General features: G+C 42.0%; 1 protein-coding gene across 5 annotated transcripts in view; it reads left to right on the top strand.

Moving 5' to 3' along the window:
• TLK2 (tousled like kinase 2) overlaps window positions 1-19,110 on the top strand; it is a 44,138-nt gene extending 25,028 nt beyond the window's left edge. For all 5 annotated transcript variants that reach the window (XM_030022564.2, XM_030022570.2, XM_030022562.2 and 2 more), the window contains 12 exons: window positions 548-684; window positions 2,087-2,239; window positions 6,001-6,067; window positions 7,972-8,069; window positions 8,444-8,525; window positions 10,232-10,323; window positions 11,285-11,374; window positions 11,863-12,032; window positions 13,530-13,668; window positions 14,801-14,912; window positions 15,915-16,022; window positions 16,400-19,110. In XM_030022564.2, coding sequence (XP_029878424.1) covers window positions 548-684; window positions 2,087-2,239; window positions 6,001-6,067; window positions 7,972-8,069; window positions 8,444-8,525; window positions 10,232-10,323; window positions 11,285-11,374; window positions 11,863-12,032; window positions 13,530-13,668; window positions 14,801-14,912; window positions 15,915-16,022; window positions 16,400-16,573 — 1,422 coding nt within the window. In that variant the 3' untranslated portion in view covers window positions 16,574-19,110. The remainder of the gene's footprint in view (window positions 1-547; window positions 685-2,086; window positions 2,240-6,000; window positions 6,068-7,971; window positions 8,070-8,443; window positions 8,526-10,231; window positions 10,324-11,284; window positions 11,375-11,862; window positions 12,033-13,529; window positions 13,669-14,800; window positions 14,913-15,914; window positions 16,023-16,399) is intronic.
• Window positions 19,111-19,539: the final 429 nt, after the last annotated feature.

Raw genomic sequence — 19,539 nt, 5'->3', positions numbered from 1 at the left:
TTTTCTCTCACTTACTGGAAACGCTCTGTTGCAGACACCACCACCAGTTTTTATGCATGTTGGTGACCCAACTGAGATTGTGTCACTTCTGGGAGTGGTGCGAGTCTAGGACTGAACTGGCTGATTGCTGTACCTTAGTCGTAACAGTGATTCAAGGTGCACTTTCTTCCTTCATCTCCTGTTTCTGTGAATAAGGGCCTGATCAGAGGCACGTCTGGAGTCCAGCTAAGTTACTGATTCAAAGGGATAGTTTTAATCCTACTGCTAGACTGATTTCAACTGATCATAGAATGGGTTAGCTGCCCAAGCAGTAATGGGGAAGGAAAGGTGAGGCTGAAAAGTCACAAAGGAGGCAGTCAAACAAATGCCTGTCAGATCAGTGTGAAGCACCAGCAATAATTTGATGAATGATTTTCAGCTGGGTTTCAGATAAGCAGTACTGAAACAATGGAAAGTGGTAAGAATTGGTAGTGATTTAAAACACAGCACAGCTCTTAGCTGCTAATTTATGGCTTCTATTTTTACATGTGTTTTATTTTGTTTTCAGTCAAAACAGGAGAAGATGGCATGCAGAGATAAGAGCATGCAGGATCGATTGAGGCTAGGTCACTTCACTACGGTGCGGCATGGGGCGTCTTTCACCGAGCAGTGGACAGATGGCTATGCCTTCCAGAACCTCATCAAGTGAGGACAGAGTTGTCTTTAACTTCAGAGGCAGAGACGGAAAAACTAAGCAGTTGTGTGTGATGTCTTGCATGTCAAAATGTGAGAATGATGTGACTGATGCATGAAAGGATCAGATAGGAACTCAGCTACTGACAATGGGGAATGTTTTTGCACTGAAGTGAGAAATACGTTTCCACTTAAACCTCCAGAGACTTGAACTGGAATCAAATTCTTTGAGTTGACCTCTGGGTTGGAAAGCAGTAGGCTGCCCTGTTGGGTATTCTTAGTGCACCTACCTGGCTGTGCAATGCTTAGGGTGAAGGGGTGGACCAAATTCTCACACGTATTGTGAGTCAATCAATTTGATTTTCATACTTGCATGTATTAGTCAAGGAAGGCTAATTAGCTGCTTTTTTTTTTTTTTTTTTTTTTTTTTTTTTAAGTGGAAAGTAGAGAAGCTTAAAAGAAAATCCATACTATTTAACTTTTTTTGCCTCCTGGTAACAGTGATCAAAGGGGCTGCAGAAACCTGGAAATGAAGATCAGAGACCCTTTTATGCAGGATGTTAATGGAAATACCCAGTCAATTCCCACCTGGCCTAGACCTTTAAGTAGGACTTGGCAAATTAATTGCAGTAGAGAACGCTATGTTTGATCCTTTAAAATCATATCACTTCTCTGTAGTCTGATAGGGAGGTGCAGCTCTTGTTAGGCACAGATTAAGGAGTTTATAATTCTTCCTTAGTTTGTGCTGTAAGACATGGAAGAAATACTTCTGGAATAGTTACCTGCAGTCTCAGTCTCTTTTAGAATTAAGTATGTAAATGCTCAAATCATTTAGTCTTGAAATTTCAAGAGTGCTTTTATCACTGTAAAATGTTTTAAGCTGGTCTTTTTATCTTGGAGGAGAGACTGTTTTCTTAGTGAAATTGGGAATGGTGTTGGTTATGTTTCAGAGAACTAAGGATAGTTTAACTGTACCCTTGAAGTATAAGGATACTTTCTCAGACAGCACCAGACTTCAGGAATAGTTTTAACAGGAAAGTCTGAGATTTAGAACAGAGCCTTCTAGGAAAAAGTGTGTGGAAAGTTAGTGACTTACCATGGATCGCTGGGTTTTCCGTGAGGTTAGCAATTCCTTGGTTTTGGATATCCTCTGCATGAATAAAACCTTTCACTTACTGAAAGGTTTCTGTGGGCCAGGAAAAGAATCCCCTTTTATGTAAAAGTACCTTTAAAAATCTGAGTCATAATGTTTGGCACATCCCCCTTTTCTGTACAAAAATATTTTGTTACTAATCTTACAAGTACAACTGATTTGAAATTCATTGCTCCAATCTGTTAAGAACAGATGCTGAAGACAACCAAGTACATACCATTAGTTATCTGCTTCATGTTTTTTCTACTCTCTGCTTTCCAGGCAACAGGAAAGGATAAATTCCCAGCGGGAAGAAATAGAAAGACAACGAAAAATGTTAGCGAAACGGAAGCCGCCTGCAATGGGACAGACCCCTCCAGCAAGCAATGAGCAGAAGCAGCGCAAGAACAAGACCAATGGAGCAGAAAATGAAACGTAGGTTACGTGGCCTTCTTGGTGCATTGCAAAGCTGCATGCTTTGATTAGAGCACAAAATATCTACTGGGAAATGGAATCTTGCCCTTGCCTCTAGGCTTCACTCCATGCACAAATGAATATTGTGGAATAAGCCTGGCATTCAGCAACATCTGGCTGCAGTTCTAAATAGTTTTCATTGGAGTAAAACAAGGATCATTGCCGAGTCCAAACTTTGTATGAGCTTAACTTTTTTTTTTTAATGCAGTAACTTTTTCAGTATTCCTGTTGTGTCAAGTTTGAAAAGTGTTGTCTCTCTTAAGTGTTAAAACTTCAGAATTGATTTAAGTATCACTGTATGATACGTGGTGCTTTTTTTTTATGGAAGAAAAAAATTGTACGCATTTAGAAGCCTTTATTTCCATGTACTTTCTGGTGAGGCTTTTCAAACAATTAATTTAGTATACTGAGGAAAAAAATGCTCTCTGTAAAGACAGTGCATTAAGCATTGACCTGTATCTCCAAAGCAGTCCTTCGCAGATACCCGAGTCAGGGAAATTGAAAGGTAGTTGAAGTGCTACTCTTTCTTCTTACAGAAGTTTCCTCCCGACCACCTCTTTTGACATTACTGATGCTCTAAGGGTCCCGATGTTCTTAGAGAGGAAAGCTGTGTCTCACAAATTTAGAACATTATTTTTTTCGAAGTTTCTGTGAGTTGGAAATACGTTAAGTCTTGATTTTATTGCTGTTGGCTAGTATCATAACTCTCAATGACACTTTTCTTTTTGCACTACTAAATCTCTTGGGCATGACTTGACCTCAGAGTTCCTGGAGCCCTTTGAATTCTTGGTCTTGATCTTTAAAAGTGCATATGAAGCAAAAGCTCCCACTGCCTTTTGCAGTCACAGCAGAGATGGCACATGACTGGGTGAATCGTGATATTCAGGGTACTCTCAGCCACCAGGGTGGTGCCCCCAAATAGGACGCTGGTGCCTGCAGATCAGATGTACTGTATTGGAGGGCACTGTGTGCTTTCTGCAAATAAGTAGCTTGAATAGAGACATTAACCCCACATTCTGGCCAAATGAGCTTAAAAAAAACATAAAATAAAATTCTAAAGCCATCCTTTTGCACTACAGCGTTTGAGTTGGGAGAAGTAAATTGAATGTCTGTGCATGGATATTTTGAAGTGTTGCTGTTCCTTGTGGTAACCTTTTACTTCTAAGGGACAGGATGATGCTTTCCCCACTTCTGTAAGGATGTTTTTCTCAGCAGACTGGTGCAGCTGTAGTGTGGCTTATTCTGCAGACGTGGCAGCACGGGTCTTGATGTGCCTGGAAATCATGATAATGTCTGTGATACCTAGTGAGCTTCTGCCTGTGTTGTGAGCCTGCCTCGATGTAATCTAGCTTTACCTGGGTTTGCTAGTAAGCCTTTTTGTGCTACCAGGTCATTTTCTCTGTGTTTCTTGCTGGTTTATCATTCTTAGCTGATATATTTCAGGGTTTTATCATTGTGGCATTCTTGATAAAAGCTGCTTGCCAGTGTATGGATGTAGTTCATGTGGAGTGTTTTAGCTTATGAAAACATTGTTTTTGCAAGTCAGCTGAAGCAACTGTACGGTCTGGCTACTTGCTTAATCATTAGTTATCCTGTAAATGCATTTGTTGGACCGATGTGTATCAGGTACAAAATTTTCTGATTTTTGGAGGGAGGTTTTTTTCATGTGGAATTCTTACAGAGGTGGTCTTCTAGGCAAGTTGAATATAAATGTTTCTGAAAGTTGAATAAGAAGTGGACAGCCAAATTCCTTCATTTGGGTTTTGGTTCCTCTTTGGATCGTGGTTGTTGCTGTGTATTAAAAAGGAGAGAAAAGTCCCATGATGCAGATTTAAACATGCATTCCACTGAAACTAGTTTCTAGCCTGTGAATGAGAAAAAGATTTTCATTCAGGAAGATTAATCTGCTGGGGCTTTCTGAGGTTTGTTAGGGCAGCTTGGGCAACCTTAGAGTCTTCAGCTGCACTAGAAGTAGTGTATTTCAAGCATGTTTCTGTGAAACAGGGCAGTGTTTGTCTTAGAGCCTCCTTGATTTTTGTAATGCTTGCTGCTAACAGGCAGCTATTTTGGGCAATGTTAGCCTGGTGGTACTCATTACATCTCTTGCTTAATGAGTAGACTGTTGGTGTTTAGCCCTGTATTTCATTAGTGCACAAGAATATGTGGAAAGCTTGTTGCTGGTTTATTCAGTTGTCTTTCTATTCCGTAACACAGCAACACCAACCAAAGACCTAAACTTTTGGTATGGTCTTTTAGATTAGCTGAATCTGAACAAAATTCAGGCTGCAGGGGGAAGGGTGGGGGAGTGTGTGAATTAGCATGCTTTTAGGTTAAATGAGACAACATGTAAACATTTGTAGTACCTGCTGTGTTTTGTATGTATCTTTAATTTGTAATAAGCAGTTCCTTACGGTTGAGATTCTTTCAAAGGGAGCTTGGCTTGTGAGTTTTGCATTAAATTTATCAGCTAACAACTGCTTTAGCACTTATTTCAACTATGTGGACCCCACTGCATTATCAGCAGTGGAGAGAAGTTGGGGCATTTCAAGATGAGCACTTAATCAGCTGAATACTATCTCCTTTCAATTTACTGTACAGTGAGCCAAGGTCCCACGGTCCTGCACAGACGTAGGATTCGGTCCCCTCTTGAAACTAGTTGTAGTATTGATGCTGTGGAGACCTCATACACTAATCTTTGTACTAAGTACTATGCAGAGCATAACTACTGCAACAGGAATAGTCCTGAGATATGCTTTGAACTCAGTTTAGGTTCAAAAAAGATATTTCTATGCTGTCACATGCATGTCTTGTTTACAAAGTAAACAGATGCAGTTGATAAGGGCTTCATAGCTTTATGGTCACGTGCGTGATGCTTTTACCAAACTCCTTGTTGGTAGTAGTGAGAAAAGTAATACAGCAATTCATTTTTCTAACCTTACCTCAGTACTTTATTACATTTCACGAGTGATGGGTTCTGTCATTATTTTAGTGTAAGGCTGTGCTTTGCCTCTGTCCTACATGGCACACTTTGGCTATAAAAGACATGGAAAACATTATGAAACTTTTTTGTGACCAGCCACCTAGGATGGAAACTTTGCATGTCATTTACCATCAATAAAATGGGGATTATTCCCTTTATCCCATTGCTTCTCGTAACTGCGCATGAAGTCAAAGATACGGTAAGGTGAAGTAAATTTCCCAAGGTTTCCCTGGAAGCCACTCTGCAGAGCCTGAAACAGTTCTGAATACCAGGTCATTGCTCTGTTTGTAGTAGCTCTGTGGCCAGGTGTACTACTAGTCCCAGAGTGAATAGCTGGGTTGAATTATCCAGCTTTTATTACAAAGAAAAATTTGAAAGCAAGTCACTAAAGCAAACTTTAAATGGAAAAATAAGATGTGGAATACTTGTGCTTCAGTGTTCCATATTTAGATTATGGTTTAGCTTTCTTTGTTAGAAGTCAGTCACTAGCCTAAATAGGTGTTATTAGGGACTTGGATTTAAAATTAATATGTGCTTTATCAAGGTTTAAGCTTTTGGTCTCCTTTAGATTGATTATTTAAAAAAAAAAAAAAATAGATTGCAGAGTTTACCTAAAAAATTTCCTGCCAGCTGTTGACATACTCTGCATAGTTGTCACCTCCACTGGCGATGTGTATTCTGCAGACTGTTCACTTTATCACGTGTTGAAACCTAATGCATTGGATCTGTCTCTTCTATGCAGGTTAACGTTAGCAGAATACCACGAACAGGAAGAAATCTTCAAACTCCGACTAGGTCATCTTAAAAAGGTAAGAACTAACTGCAAAAAAGGCCTTTAGGTAGGTTTTTGATTCAGTGTTCTATGAACAATAGCATCTCTGTGGAGGTCACTACTGTTTGTTTGAATTGAGAGGGTTTTGTTGCTTAAAGTATGGCCAGGATTTTGTAATAATTTTTTTCCAAGGCAGTGGTATTCAGGAAGGATGCTCTTTGCTTCAATAAGTAGATTTCTTTGTCCTTACAGTTATGATTTCATGCAGGGAGTTCCACTGTTTTGATGCATCTTATTCTGTCACTATGACCTGCTTAGTGCTGGGCTCTGTACGTGTCTAATATGGGGGAACATGAAGGAATGGACGAAAGGAAGAAAATGACAAGAACACAAGAAAAACTGCAGCCATCATTGACTTTCCTATTTCTTTGCAATATCGAGTAACCAGCACTATCAGTAACAGTCCAATAAAATCTCTTGGGCTTTTAGAAACTAGTACTGTTCAGGCAGTTGTAATGCACATTTGCCTTCAAGTACATTGGCTTCAGTAGGAACTGTACCTGCAAGTGAGATTATATTTAGATAAGCTGTTGGTTACCTTTAAAGATAATAGTGTTTGCAATAACCTATAAATAAGTTTTCTGGGACGCTTCAACAGATGAAGTACTGAAAAAAAAATAGATGTCTTCTGCCATTTCCTGGTTAGCTGTGATCTCTGCTAAGGCCAAAGAGTTGTCTTTCCCGAATGAAACAAAGAGGAAGCGTGCAAATGCATTGCGGGAGTCCCCCTTCTTTTCTCAGATGGTGCCTGAGCTCTACGCTTAGTTTTTCCCTGTAACCTTGACACACAAGTTGAATGCAAGGCCTCATTAATGCTACTGTACTCCTTGTTATTTTCAGTGGGAAGGGAAAGTTAATGCATGCGTGGAATCTGCTGGCACTCTGCCCATTGTGTTTTATTGACCTGTGAGCAAAGATAAGTGATATGGGCACGAGTATGCTAAAGGCATGCTTGCTCTACAGCTTCCGCATTGCTAGAGTGGATTAATTGCAGGTCCATCTATGCTGGCATGTAGTGTGCCAGCCTGGAACAGAGGAATCCATTTGGAAATGGACCTTAATGGGAAATGAAGTAATGTTCTGGGATCGTGGCATTGTCTGAAGCTGTGCTTATCCTTCTCTACTTTTGGAAACTGGCTCATTCTTTATGCCTAAAAATAGAACAAGTTGAGAAGGGAAGGAACAGAGTCACAAGACAAATGGGTAACTATGTCCCTTGAGTCATATATACCAAATAATACCGCTCAAGGCGCACGTTTTAATTGAGGTTTGCAGCCCTGTCCACAGTGATGTGAATTCTAGTGTCGCGTTTGAGGGCACTTAGAACTTCCAACTCTACGAACAGCCTATCAAAACTTCCACATGGCACTAAGTTACACTCTGACCTGTTCTACCACTTACTTCTAATAGGACCCAATGTTGTTCTTTCACATTCTTCATCCTCTCTGGATGCTGCCCCATCGCCATGTGGTATCATGACATCCGTGTTCCTTACTCCTGAGGGCTGTCCTCTTTCTCTTGTCTCAGCAGAGGCTGAGTTCCTGCAAAAACAGCTGCATAGCACTTAAATCAGGGAAGGAGCAGGACCATAGGAACAACGCTTTTTAATTACAGAAAATGTAAAAACAAGAAGGCATAAAGATATGTCTGCTTCTGTCTGTGTGTAGGTGTAAACAAAACTGCCGAGTCAGTTTTCATGCCTGTCACCTTCCACCTGACTCTTAGGTGACTATGACCATCTCTCTAATCTCCCAAACAAGTTATTTACCATTAACTTCTTCACAAGTGGAATTACATTTGTGTTTCTGTAAATCAGGCAGAAATGCTAACTGCATTGTCTTACAGAGTGTTGTGTTTTCCTTTCGGTTTTCCCTTGTGCAGGAAGAAGCAGAGATCCAGGCAGAGTTGGAACGGCTAGAGAGAGTTAGAAATCTACATATCAGGGAATTGAAAAGGATACACAATGAAGATAATTCACAGTAAGCACACGGGATTCAGGGACAAGAACGTATAACAATTTTTTTTGTTTGTCCCCTTCATAATGGAAAACACTTAATCTTTTTTAAATTGGTGTTAAAACTTAATATGTCACCTGATTGGGGGGTAGCACAGCGATATAACTTGAAGTTCATGTAAGACAAAGGCTTCCAAGTGCATCAAGGTACCATTATGTAGTCTTTCATCAGTGCAAAGTGATCAAATAGTATCAAATCTGTCAGTCATTAACACAGTTTTAATATTTTTCTGTCTTAATGTAAAAATGTTGTTTCTAAGCTGTGTAGTAACTGTAATTTATTGTGCAGTAGATTGCATTATTTCTGCCAGTGTTCTTAAACTGTGTCTTTCTTGCCAGATTTAAAGACCATCCAACGCTAAATGATAGATATTTGTTGCTACATCTTCTGGGTAGAGGCGGCTTCAGTGAAGTATATAAGGTAAATTTGAAGTGGCAGTCTGTGGTGTAATCTGAATCTGCAGTGAAATATTGCAGTAAGCAGAATTTTTACACTTGTTTTCTCAATGCTGTGTGTGGTTGTGGAGGGAAGAAGGGAGGACAAAGTGCATGTTGCATCTGGCTTGTGTTAGACAGCAGGCTTGAGATTTTTAGGTTCTGCCCTTGTCCTCAGAGGTCAGATTTCCTGCAAATGTATGTTTCAAGAAAATATTGCACCAAGTCTGCAAGTTTTGTCAGGACAGAGTAGCAAACCACTTGTTTCTTCAAGTGCTACACACAAATACCTTAAATAGTGAAGTTTTATTGAGTATGGCTTAGCAAGTCTGAACGTCACCATAAATAAGAGAAAATAGCTCCAATAGTAAGAGCAAAGCCTTCATTTCCTGGGGGATAGAAGGCTTTTTTCTTGTGTCTTCATTTTACGCTCTGAAGTAGCAGACTTAGTGATGCGTGTGTAGTCTTGGGACTTCCTTGGAACTGAGGATCACTTGTGTGTCAGCAGTCTTGCATGGCCAAGACCTGTGATACTTTGGTGCTTGCTATTGGACTATTATGCTTAAAGCCTTTCCAGTTCTAAATATTCCCCATCTGTACCCAGTAGTTCTTAATTCATGTTGAATTTGGCTAGAATAAAGGTAACTATGCCAATGCAAATATTGGAAACTTCACGGTGATTTATTATTTTGATGCAATACAACAATAGATATCTAAATGGGGGGGGGGGGGCTGGACTGCTCAAGTAGTGAAAAAAAGAGTGTGATCTGCATGTAAGTACTCGGAAAGGCTCTTCGGAGGCTTTGCTGACTAAGTAGAAAGCCTTGGCTCCACAGATGAAAGCAAGAGGGTATGAATGCTGTATACCTGACTGCACTTAAGAGTTGTAACTATGTTATTAAAACAAAGAAATGCTTAGTCCTTCTTCTCCAGGGTCTTGGCCAATCTATTGAGCATTAGGAGTTAAGCATACAACTCTTGAGATGGTCACAGTTTATCCTTGTCTGCTTACAATAAAATTTTGCCCCGTCCTATAAATTATTAGCTGTTGCTGCTCTTGGAGAAGGTGAGAAATTTCTGCATTTCTCCAAGAGCACAGTTGCAGTGGCCCGTTCTTTAAAGACTGCCTAAATAGCAAGAAACGCGAGGGAAAAATGCAGCACAAGATTTACGCAGTTCTGCCGTTGAATTCTCCAGCTTCTAAATAAGCTGAAAATTATGCTCCAAGATGGAGAGCTGAGCTACCAGTGTGAAACAACGTATCAAAAATCTTCTGTGTGTTTTGTTTGTGTGTTTTTTGGGTTTAGGGTTTTTTTTTAACTGAGTGTAGAAAATGAGTTAGGTGGCTTGGGGGAATAATGGCAAGGTCTTTCCCAGTGTGATTAACTCTATTTTGCTAATTTGGCCTTTCTGATCCCATTGTAGCTCTGGTGGTAAAATGTCAGAATAAATGCGGCATTAGTTAGAGCCCATGGGGAAGGTCAGATCAAAGCACAGAATATTCAATTGTTTTCAGAGTTGCTTGGTTTCATTAGTGAAACTAATTACATCAAAATGTGGGTTTGCTCTTCACTCAGTATGTCGTAATGCTTACTTCCTGGGTGGGGATACTGGTTTGCTAGAGCTTGTCTGCTTTTGCAGTATTAACTTGAAGTTGTGATTCCTACTGATTTTCAGCTCTTCTCTCTGCAGGCATTTGATTTAACAGAACAGAGATATGTAGCTGTGAAAATACACCAGTTAAATAAAAACTGGAGAGATGAGAAGAAAGAAAACTATCACAAGTAAGTAAGGCTGTAAAGCAGCCAGCCATGTTTCCATACTCCTCCTGTATTTGGTTATCCAGTGCCTGCAAACAGGCTGCCATTTTTTTTCCTGTGTTTTGCCACACTTCAAAAGCCACTCTCTGTCCCAGAACTTGCAAAAGTTATGGTCAAATTAGAAATGTTTTAAACGTGTGCACACACACACACACGGTTTTGTATAAGCACTACAGCACAAAGTTTTAAAGCACCAGTAGTGCTCTATGAAGAAAGTGTTAAAGTGGCTTCTCCTCTCTGAAATGTCTAAGCTCTGCTCTTGTGGGAAACAGCTGTTCATGCCCATCTTCCAGGTACACACCTGCATTGTGCTCCCTGAAAGCCTTCCCCTTCTCTTTGTTTCCTAGAATACTTAATCCTTTCACAGATGATTAGAACTATACCTATGTCATGGCCTAGAAGGGAGGTACAAGAAGCCTTTTCTTGTTGGTAACACTTGCTCCCTAATGCCATGGATTAGATAAGCTCTGCAGAATGACGGCCAAGCCTTCTCAACAGAGCTCCAAAGATAAAGCTGTGATATTAATTCCCCAATGTGTCACTGGGACAAACTAAGCTGAATTTGAAGCCTGGAAGTTGGGCTGTTGAGCATTATGGAGTTTTTCTAGAACTTGCTGATTTTTGTGTTCAGCTATCTTGGATCCCTTAACTTTATTATGAGGTTATTCTATTTTGGCAAGCAGTACCATTAATCAAGATTAGTTATTTTGTAGTATTGCCAGCATTTGAGATGCACTTGGATTCTGTGGTTCTCGAGATCTGTACTGTGCTGTTCCTTGTTTGCTTGCCTTTTCTTAAGCTGTCTGAATAATGTGCATGGGTTTGACTGAAGTTGGACTGCTGTGTGGTATGTCTGGGTTCGCTATCTGCAGAACTTAGAATTAAGTCACTTGTATGACTAATGCTCAGACTTTCCTATTTTCAGACATGCGTGTAGAGAGTACAGAATTCACAAAGAACTGGATCATCCTCGAATAGTTAAGCTATATGACTACTTTTCGCTGGATACTGACTCGTAAGTTATGTTGCTGTGTCCTTTGACTTGGTTTGACCCGTTTAGTACAAAGTATTTGGTCTCTTAAAACTTTCCAGGAGAGTCCAGAGAATGTCCACACCAATGTTACAGACTGCGTTGCAGAGATCTGAGGCAGTTTCAACATACATTGGTTTTCTAGAGATGCTAGCTCACAAACCGGTATGCTGTATTATGTCAGATGTGGTGCTTTACTAGTAAATCCTACTCTTTGTTGGCCTGGGCAAATGCCCCAGCTGATAAGCTTTCCGCTTCTGGATCTACCACTTAATGGGGGATCTCTGACCTTTGTACTATTGAGCATTGAGGACTGTGCTCCTGGTGGCTTATTTTTAGAAAGGGATTAATAGGCTGGAGGACTCTTAATTTAATATATTGACCAAATAGGTGAGTCTTACAGATAAGCAATAACAAAGTGTTCTGGTTTCCATCAGGTGCCTTAATTACAACGACTGCTGTTTTGTCTTCAGGTTTTGTACAGTGTTAGAATACTGTGAGGGAAATGATCTGGACTTCTACCTGAAACAGCACAAGTTAATGTCGGAGAAAGAGGCGCGATCCATTATCATGCAGATTGTGAATGCTTTAAAATACTTAAATGAAATCAAACCTCCCATCATACACTATGACCTTAAACCAGGTATGTTGTGCTGCTAGCTGACGTGCTTAAAGATGCTAACTAAAGGTAATGGGTTATAAGTAACATGGGGAAGTTTACTTTGGTCAGACAGCAAAAAGGAGACAGGGTTGTCTGGGAAAACTAACTTGCAAGAAGAAAAAACTAAAACGCATAGAAAATGCTGTGAAAAGGATATTGTTTCCCAGAATTGCAACATAAAACAAGGAAGTAACGTTCCAGAAAAAGTAGCCTCCTTGTTCAGAATGAGCCCTTGAACCACCAAGTGTCTGTGTTTGGTTTCTTAATGTCCTGCTTGTATTCTGCTGTTGAGAGCTTCTGTTATTGCTTCATAAAGGTTCCCATAATTACTAGTGTGTTTCATGTTCCCATTCTTCTGGCTTATTCTTTCTGTAATCATCTGCCTGAAAATTTGGTGGCAGAAGCTAACTTGGAAGTGTTCAGTTTTTCGTATTGTGTGGCAGCTCGCAAAGCTAAGGACATACAGTCAAACTGCTCAGGTCTGCCTTTGGATTCAGTAACATCTGCAATGTAGAAGGTTCTCTCTAAATGTTGTTGCAGATTTCCCTTTACCATTGGGCAGAGTAACGAGGGGAGAAATGGAAGTGTTCTCTTTTGGGGTGATGCGTATTGGCTACGTAGCTTTTTTTTCCTAGTCCAGTAAAATTCAGCCATCTCTTTGGGCAGTTATCCCTGGCTTGTCTCCCTATACTGATGGCACTTCATCAGCATTGTGTAACTGGTATGTGATGTGGTTTATTGCATCAGCATGAGGAATCTGTACGGGAGGTGGTGCTGTTGCACTAGTTCTAGTGACCCTGTTTCTTCCCCCAGCTGCCAACTGTTATCATGTTGTCTGAGCAAGCTGCAGAGCTCTGCCTACAGTTGTCTAAAGTTGTGATTCATCCACTGCCATCACGCACGATTCTGCTGCTTTATTGTAGGCTTTGAGAAAAACAGTGATGATCTGACTTCTTGATCCTTGATGGATTTGTAAGAGACTCTTGCCTAAGCAGTAATTGTCCTTTTTGAGCTTAGAAAGCCACTGGGGAGCACTGCCAGGAAGGAGAGAGTTTCTGGCTTGTTGAGAGGCCAGGGCAAGTCAGGACTTCTGGGCAGAATGAGTCATAAGTGTGTATGTGTATTTCTCTCCTTAATCCTCCTTTTTGACCTGCCCTTCCAATGGGACCTTTGGGAGGGTTCAAAACAGCACGGGCATCAAGCTCGTTTGGCTAATAGGGCTCAGAATCTGGAGGCTCCAAGTAATGTCAGGCCACTGGATCATTCAAGGATGGGCAGATCAGTTCTAGCACTTGGTGGGAGCTGAGTTGTCTCTGGAGCTTGGGGTATTGAGTGTTAAAACATCTACCCCAGGCTGCTGCAGCTCACTGTGTAGGTTCCTTGTCCTCTTCTGGAGGGTGCCAGAGTTCAATGCAATTTTATTCTTGTTTTTTCCTGCTACATGTGTATCCTAAGGGGCTGTTTCCTTCCTCTGTCTAGGTAACATTCTTCTAGTCAATGGTACTGCATGTGGAGAGATAAAAATCACAGATTTTGGACTTTCCAAAATCATGGATGATGACAGCTACAACTCTGTTGATGGCATGGAACTGACATCGCAGGGGGCTGGTACTTACTGGTAAGCGTCGCCTGGGGCACTTGCAAGTTACAGATCAAGAACAGTTTATAAACAGCTTTGGATCTGTCATCTCTGTATGTGCTGCCATTGTCTGTGACAGCTTGAGACACTAGAGGTTTGAGACCCTGGAAACTGCTCTTGTTGTCACACAGCTCCTCTTGAGGCTGGCAGCTTTTTATTTTTCAGTGGGTTAGTGTTTATACATTTGAAAACCATCTCTTATCCAAAGGGCCTGGTGAAAAACTGCATATGCTGCATGCTGCTGAAATAGCAAGCTCTGGAGTGGAGCTTGGCTGCTATTTCACAGTCCATAATGGCACTGTCTAACAGTTTAAGCAAGGAGGAGGAGAGTACCATGCTTATTTTGAAATTCAGGTACATCAGGGACATCGAAAGAGTATGCCACTGAAATGAGGTGAAAATCCATAGTTAGCTCTCACAAAAGATGTACATCTCACAGTGCTGTCTATAGCCAGAGCTTCTCTTTCAAGTGTCACGTGAAAGATGTTTTCAGTAATACTTTATCCTCAGTGCCAGGTGTTGTCACTGCATCGCCCGTGACTGAGAGTAGGACCTACGGTGAGTGCCGCTGAATGCGATTCTTCAATATTACCCAAGCTGCAGACTGTCACTATGGGCAACAGTTGTACAGGAACGTTTGTTAAGGCATTCTGTATTGTACAGTTTTGTTCTGTTCCTAAAAATGAAACTAACTGTAGTTTGAGCGAGGCTGAGAATCTCTAACTAGGACGTGGCATCTGGGGTTGTATTTCTAGAAATATGTATTTTGGCTGTGTGTTTCTATTGTGGAATTGTTGGCCAAGCCCTTTTAACAACAAATACCAGTTCTGAAGATGAAAGAAAATGGGATTATTTTATGTGCTCTGGTGAAAAGAAACTGACTGTGCTGACTAGCTCAGACCATGAGTGTCTGGAGAGTCCTTGGGATCACTGTTCCCAGAAGGGGTATGCATTGGTGATCTTGGCCCGAAGATGCACAGGGATGAAATTGGGTCCTTCGAGTCCGAAGCAAATACCTGATCACAGAAGCTCATTCGTTCCTTTGTAAAGGAAATGACTCAAAGTATTTAAAGATGCTGCTCGTAACCTGTTGTCATTTCCTTTTAATCAGGTATTTGCCACCAGAATGTTTTGTGGTTGGGAAAGAACCTCCAAAGATTTCAAATAAAGTTGATGTCTGGTCAGTGGGAGTCATCTTCTATCAGTGTCTCTATGGCAGAAAGGTAAGAAGGCATCTACCTCCTTTCCTAGTGGTGATTCCCAAACCTTTTGGGAGGCAGCCCTGGCTTCTGCTTCCTTCTCCTCCCCAGGCTTAGAAGGTGCTTCTGCCTTGTCTCCTTGCCATCAGTTCCAAGACAGAGTCCATGCTAATGAAGTGGAGAGAATTTACTAGGTTGTGTTTTGCTCTACTTGGCACTTCCTTCAAAAGCCTTCAAAAGCAATGTTGTGCAGAACATCTCTTTCCACTGGGCATGTTCCCACTGAGGCCTTATGGGCAGGACAAGTGTATCGTTCGGGGCCAGACACCTGTGGTTCATGCTCTGGCATTGTTTTGTGACGCTTTCAATGCACTAAGTCTTTGTAGAGCTTGGTACTGCTTGACAGCTGCAAGTGTTCTAGGAAAAAAAAGTAGGTACAAAGACCCACTCCAGAAGTTTTTAGGATGGCTTTTGGAAGGGAAGAGTCTGGATCAGGAAAAGGTGATTTGTCCTGAGAAAGAGTAATCTGTTTTATGACAACAGAAGAAGTAGGTTGGAGCAGGAAAAGGATTCCATCAACTTTTGTTTTCACGAGTCCTTGGTAACTAAGTGTGGTGAAAGCCTGGGCTGACAAACACGCTGTGTTGCTTGCTATTGTGTCAGTCAGATAAACGGTAGAACCAGCCCAGCAAAGATTGAAGTGGGTGAATCTCCTGTGAGCTTAGATGGATGAAGGCCTTCTTGCACGTGCTGAAGCTGACCTACGAGGAGTGGAAGCAGGTGGAGATCCCTCCTGTCTGAGCTGGAGACACGCTGGACACATTCCAGCTTGGTCCCTTTTGTTCAGTTTAAGCACGGGAGCAATGTGTCCTGCTCATCTGCCTGGAATCTGTAGCACCTTCACAACATTCATGGGCTTCTTGCCCGGAAAAATGCTGATGTCAAGTGATGATAAACAGTAGTGTTAACGGGTTTTTTAAGGCCTGTCATCAACCTTTAACAACTGTCATCCATTTTTTTTGGTAGCCCTTCGGTCACAACCAGTCACAACAAGATATTCTGCAGGAGAACACAATTCTGAAAGCTACCGAGGTGCAGTTCCCTCCAAAGCCAGTAGTCACGCCAGAAGCAAAGGTAAATCTTCTTGCAGCAAGTTTGACCGCACTGTGTATGTCAGTGATAGGCACTGGCAGTTCCATCCTCTCGGTTTCCCTAAAACCGGCAAGAGTTCTGTGTTTAATGCTTGCCTCCTGCAGAGTAGTCAGTGGCTTTGCGTTGTAATTGTCAGGCTGAGAACCGAACAGAGTATAGTGTGTGCCTCTGCCCGTGCTTTCTCCTGATAAAAGATGAGCTTCTGGTGTAGGATCTGGGCTGTCTCTGTGGTCACTGGGGAAGGAATTTTAGTGCTGGGGTTGTCAGATTGGCCCCGCTCCCAAAGGGTTATCTGTCAAAGAAAGCTTCCTGTTTCTGTCCGTCTGCTAATTCTTGTTTTGCCTTTGGGGTATCTGCAGGCATTTATCAGACGTTGTTTGGCCTACCGAAAGGAGGATCGGATAGATGTCCAGCAGCTGGCCTGTGACCCATACTTGCTGCCTCACATCCGCAAATCTGTATCTACAAGCAGCCCAGCTGGAGCTGCAATTGCATCAACCTCTGGATCATCCAATAACAGCTCTTCAAACTGAGACAGAGTAATAGGCCAAAAACTGCTTGAGAAACCGGCAAAAAGACTTTCAGAAACAGCTTTGGAATAGAGGAATCCGCAAGGGTCTCAAGAAGCCTGTACCAGGTGCTTTTTTTTCTCTTGCTTTTTTCCATCCATAGAGCATGACAACATCAACTCTCATCAAGAAAACCTTCGGCATCTAGGCCAAGCCATGTGGATAGGAGATGGCTTGAGGTTTATCCAGTAAATGACCACAAAAGGATGGCTGCTCTGAGCAAGGAGGGGAAACTCAAGAAAATACAAAAAGACATGGTTCCATGTACTGTGAACTTCTGAACATGCAGCCTTGGGGAATCCAGGACGCCGTGTGTGCTTCATATGAAGAATGTGGACTTTGGAAAAAGACTGGGCTAGTCCAGTGTTGATATTTAAACATTGTTCTTTTTTCTTTTAATAAAGTTTAGGTAACATCTCCTGAAAAGCTCGAAGCACCAAGGTTCAGCTGGGGATGGTATATGACTCTTTGCCCTTTGGAGGGGAAAAAAGTTGATCCTGCCTGTTCATGGCACTAGAGTTAGTGTTTTACCCCTAATTAATTTCAGTTTTTTAAAAATAACAATTTTTTGGAAGAAAACAGTTTTCTGGTCTGAAAGTGAAACCCGTATTAGCAGGTTCATGGCAGTGTCCATTCTGTGGATGGTGCAGCTTTCTGCTCCCTTGGGGTGGCCTCTTATGAATAATTCACCTTCTCAGGAGGGCAGTGGAGCCCGTAGAAGAACAGGCCTGCGTAGATCTCCTGTGATCAGAGTGGATCACCGCTCAGACTGCCACAAGGTTTTCAGCTGCTGCTTCATAGCTCTCACAACAGTTGCGCCTTTTTAATTTATTTGAAGTGCTGTTCTTTTTGAAGACACACCCTGACATGTTCATGACATGCTCTCTGCTCTCGTGAGCATGATATCTGTTGACTGTTGAAAAGGCAGGCAGCAAACGGGGAAGAATCAGAGCACAGCTCAGTTGATCACAGGTGTGATCTGTGCTCACACAGTACTGTACATATCTTGTTCATGTTATAAAAATCCGAAGCTGAAGACTCGTCTGCTCTTCTCAGTTAGGTGACTTGGCAGCAAAGCTTCCTCTCTCTTTTAACACTTTCCTTTTAAAACTTGCTGACTTTCCTAACTTGCTGCCATCGCTGCATCCAATTTCAGATGAGAGGGAATGAGATAATGTTCTTGAAGGGAGCAAACACCCTAATTATTATTCTTGTCTCCCTTCTGTAATCTGCCTGGAGGGGTCTTACACCTTCAGCTGGAGTCTGCCTGCTGTGAAACGCAAGCCTCTTGTCCCCACTCTGCCCCCTTTTCCCCCCACATTGAAGGAAAACTGAAAACACACACAAAAAGCACAGCACTTGAACATGTGGCAGCCAGGTTGGAGTGCTCCTAACATGTGGCAGGAGTTCATAGCCAGAAATATTTAAAGATGCAGTGTTCAAGAGCAAAGTTTGTCTCGGAAGGGAGCTGAGCAGTGCACTACTGCAACTCAGGGTGTTGTTTAAAAAACAAATTACCCTGTGCCCACTTCCTAACCCAATACCCAGACCACTGTGGTGTGGACTATCCTCTGCGCGGCACCTCCAGGATTGTACCCACAGCTCTGGCAGCGCGTGGGCTGTTTGGGGCGCTCAGTACCCAAATGGCGTTCTCAGGGCAAGCGATGTTCTCTGTCACGCACTTTTGGAGAGAACTACCGCTTGTCTTCCTTATTGTAAGCCATCATCTGCAAATACAATGCTTAAACCTGATCAGGAACTGGTGGTTAATTGAGAAATGGAGGAGTCTGTCGAAATTAAGCAATGGACCTGGGAAGTGAAGAACTCTGCTGCTCTGATTTTTATTACTATTTTTGTAGTGACTCGGGCTTTTAATTGGATGTATTTACTTGCAGCTGCATTAAGGTGGTCTCTAAACTGTAGTGTTTTAAACAAAGAAAAGAAATACTGCATCTTTAAATCCTCAGCCATAATTTCTTAGCCCTTTCCATCCCTACTGCTCTATTCCAGAAGTTAACTGTTTAACAAGCAGCACTTCAACATGTCTATTCAGCCTCTGTCAGGCGAAATCAGGGTTGATGCTTCATCCCGTTTGCTGAAACTGATGATTTGGTGTCTGTCTGCATCAGGGAGAATTCTAAAAGGGTTTTTTTCTATCCCGGTCCCGTTGTTTCTTGGACATACAGTGTGTGCTATCTCTGTGGGTGTGATTAGTTTTGTGTCAGATGCATTTATTCCTGCTGTGCGACACCCATCCAGGGGCCTGGGGACAGCGTTGGGCTTTCCCGGGGCTGATAGCGGTGAAGAACCCTGGTAGAATTCTGGCTGCGACACCTTCCTTGTTAATATGGGTTTCACTTCCAATAACAGACCCTATTGCCACACTGTTCATTTACTTAAAGAAAAGTGTATGAAGAATTTGTAACTTAAACCAGGCCAGACTGTTTTGGCTCTACCCAACAGATGAGACATGGATATTAAAATAAGTTTTAAGAAACTGATTTGCTTGGCTCTTCCTGTTTTGCTCTTCATAGTGTTGGCACGAGCTCTCTTGCAGTGGCTGTTCAGAGGTGACGCGGGACAAGATGGGGAAGGATGGAGGAAGGTTGCATTCAACAGCTCAGAGCAGTGAGATCTCTGCATCAGAGGGGGGAATCGCTGAAAATTGTTAGGTTTTATTTCATTACTGGCATTGATTTTGTTCTGGAACACAAGACAGACATCTGAGGTGGGTTTGTCCCTCGTTTCCAGCAGAGTAGCAGCTGCCTTTAGAAGCTATATATGTTCAGGACACAAAAAACACCTTTTTTGTGTCTGTTGATGAAAATTTGTGTCAAACTCCCATGCCCTGGCTGGCTGTACCGAGAGCCGGTGGCTGCAACCTGCCAGCCGCAACCCGGTGGGCACCCGAGGCTCCTGTCTCAGTCATC

The sequence above is a fragment of the Aquila chrysaetos genome, chromosome 8, assembly GCF_900496995.4.
Source record: "Aquila chrysaetos chrysaetos chromosome 8, bAquChr1.4, whole genome shotgun sequence".
Classification (NCBI taxonomy): domain Eukaryota; kingdom Metazoa; phylum Chordata; class Aves; order Accipitriformes; family Accipitridae; genus Aquila; species Aquila chrysaetos.
The sequence above is the reverse complement of the archived record's forward strand: the minus strand, read 5'-3'. Positions and strand labels throughout refer to the sequence as shown.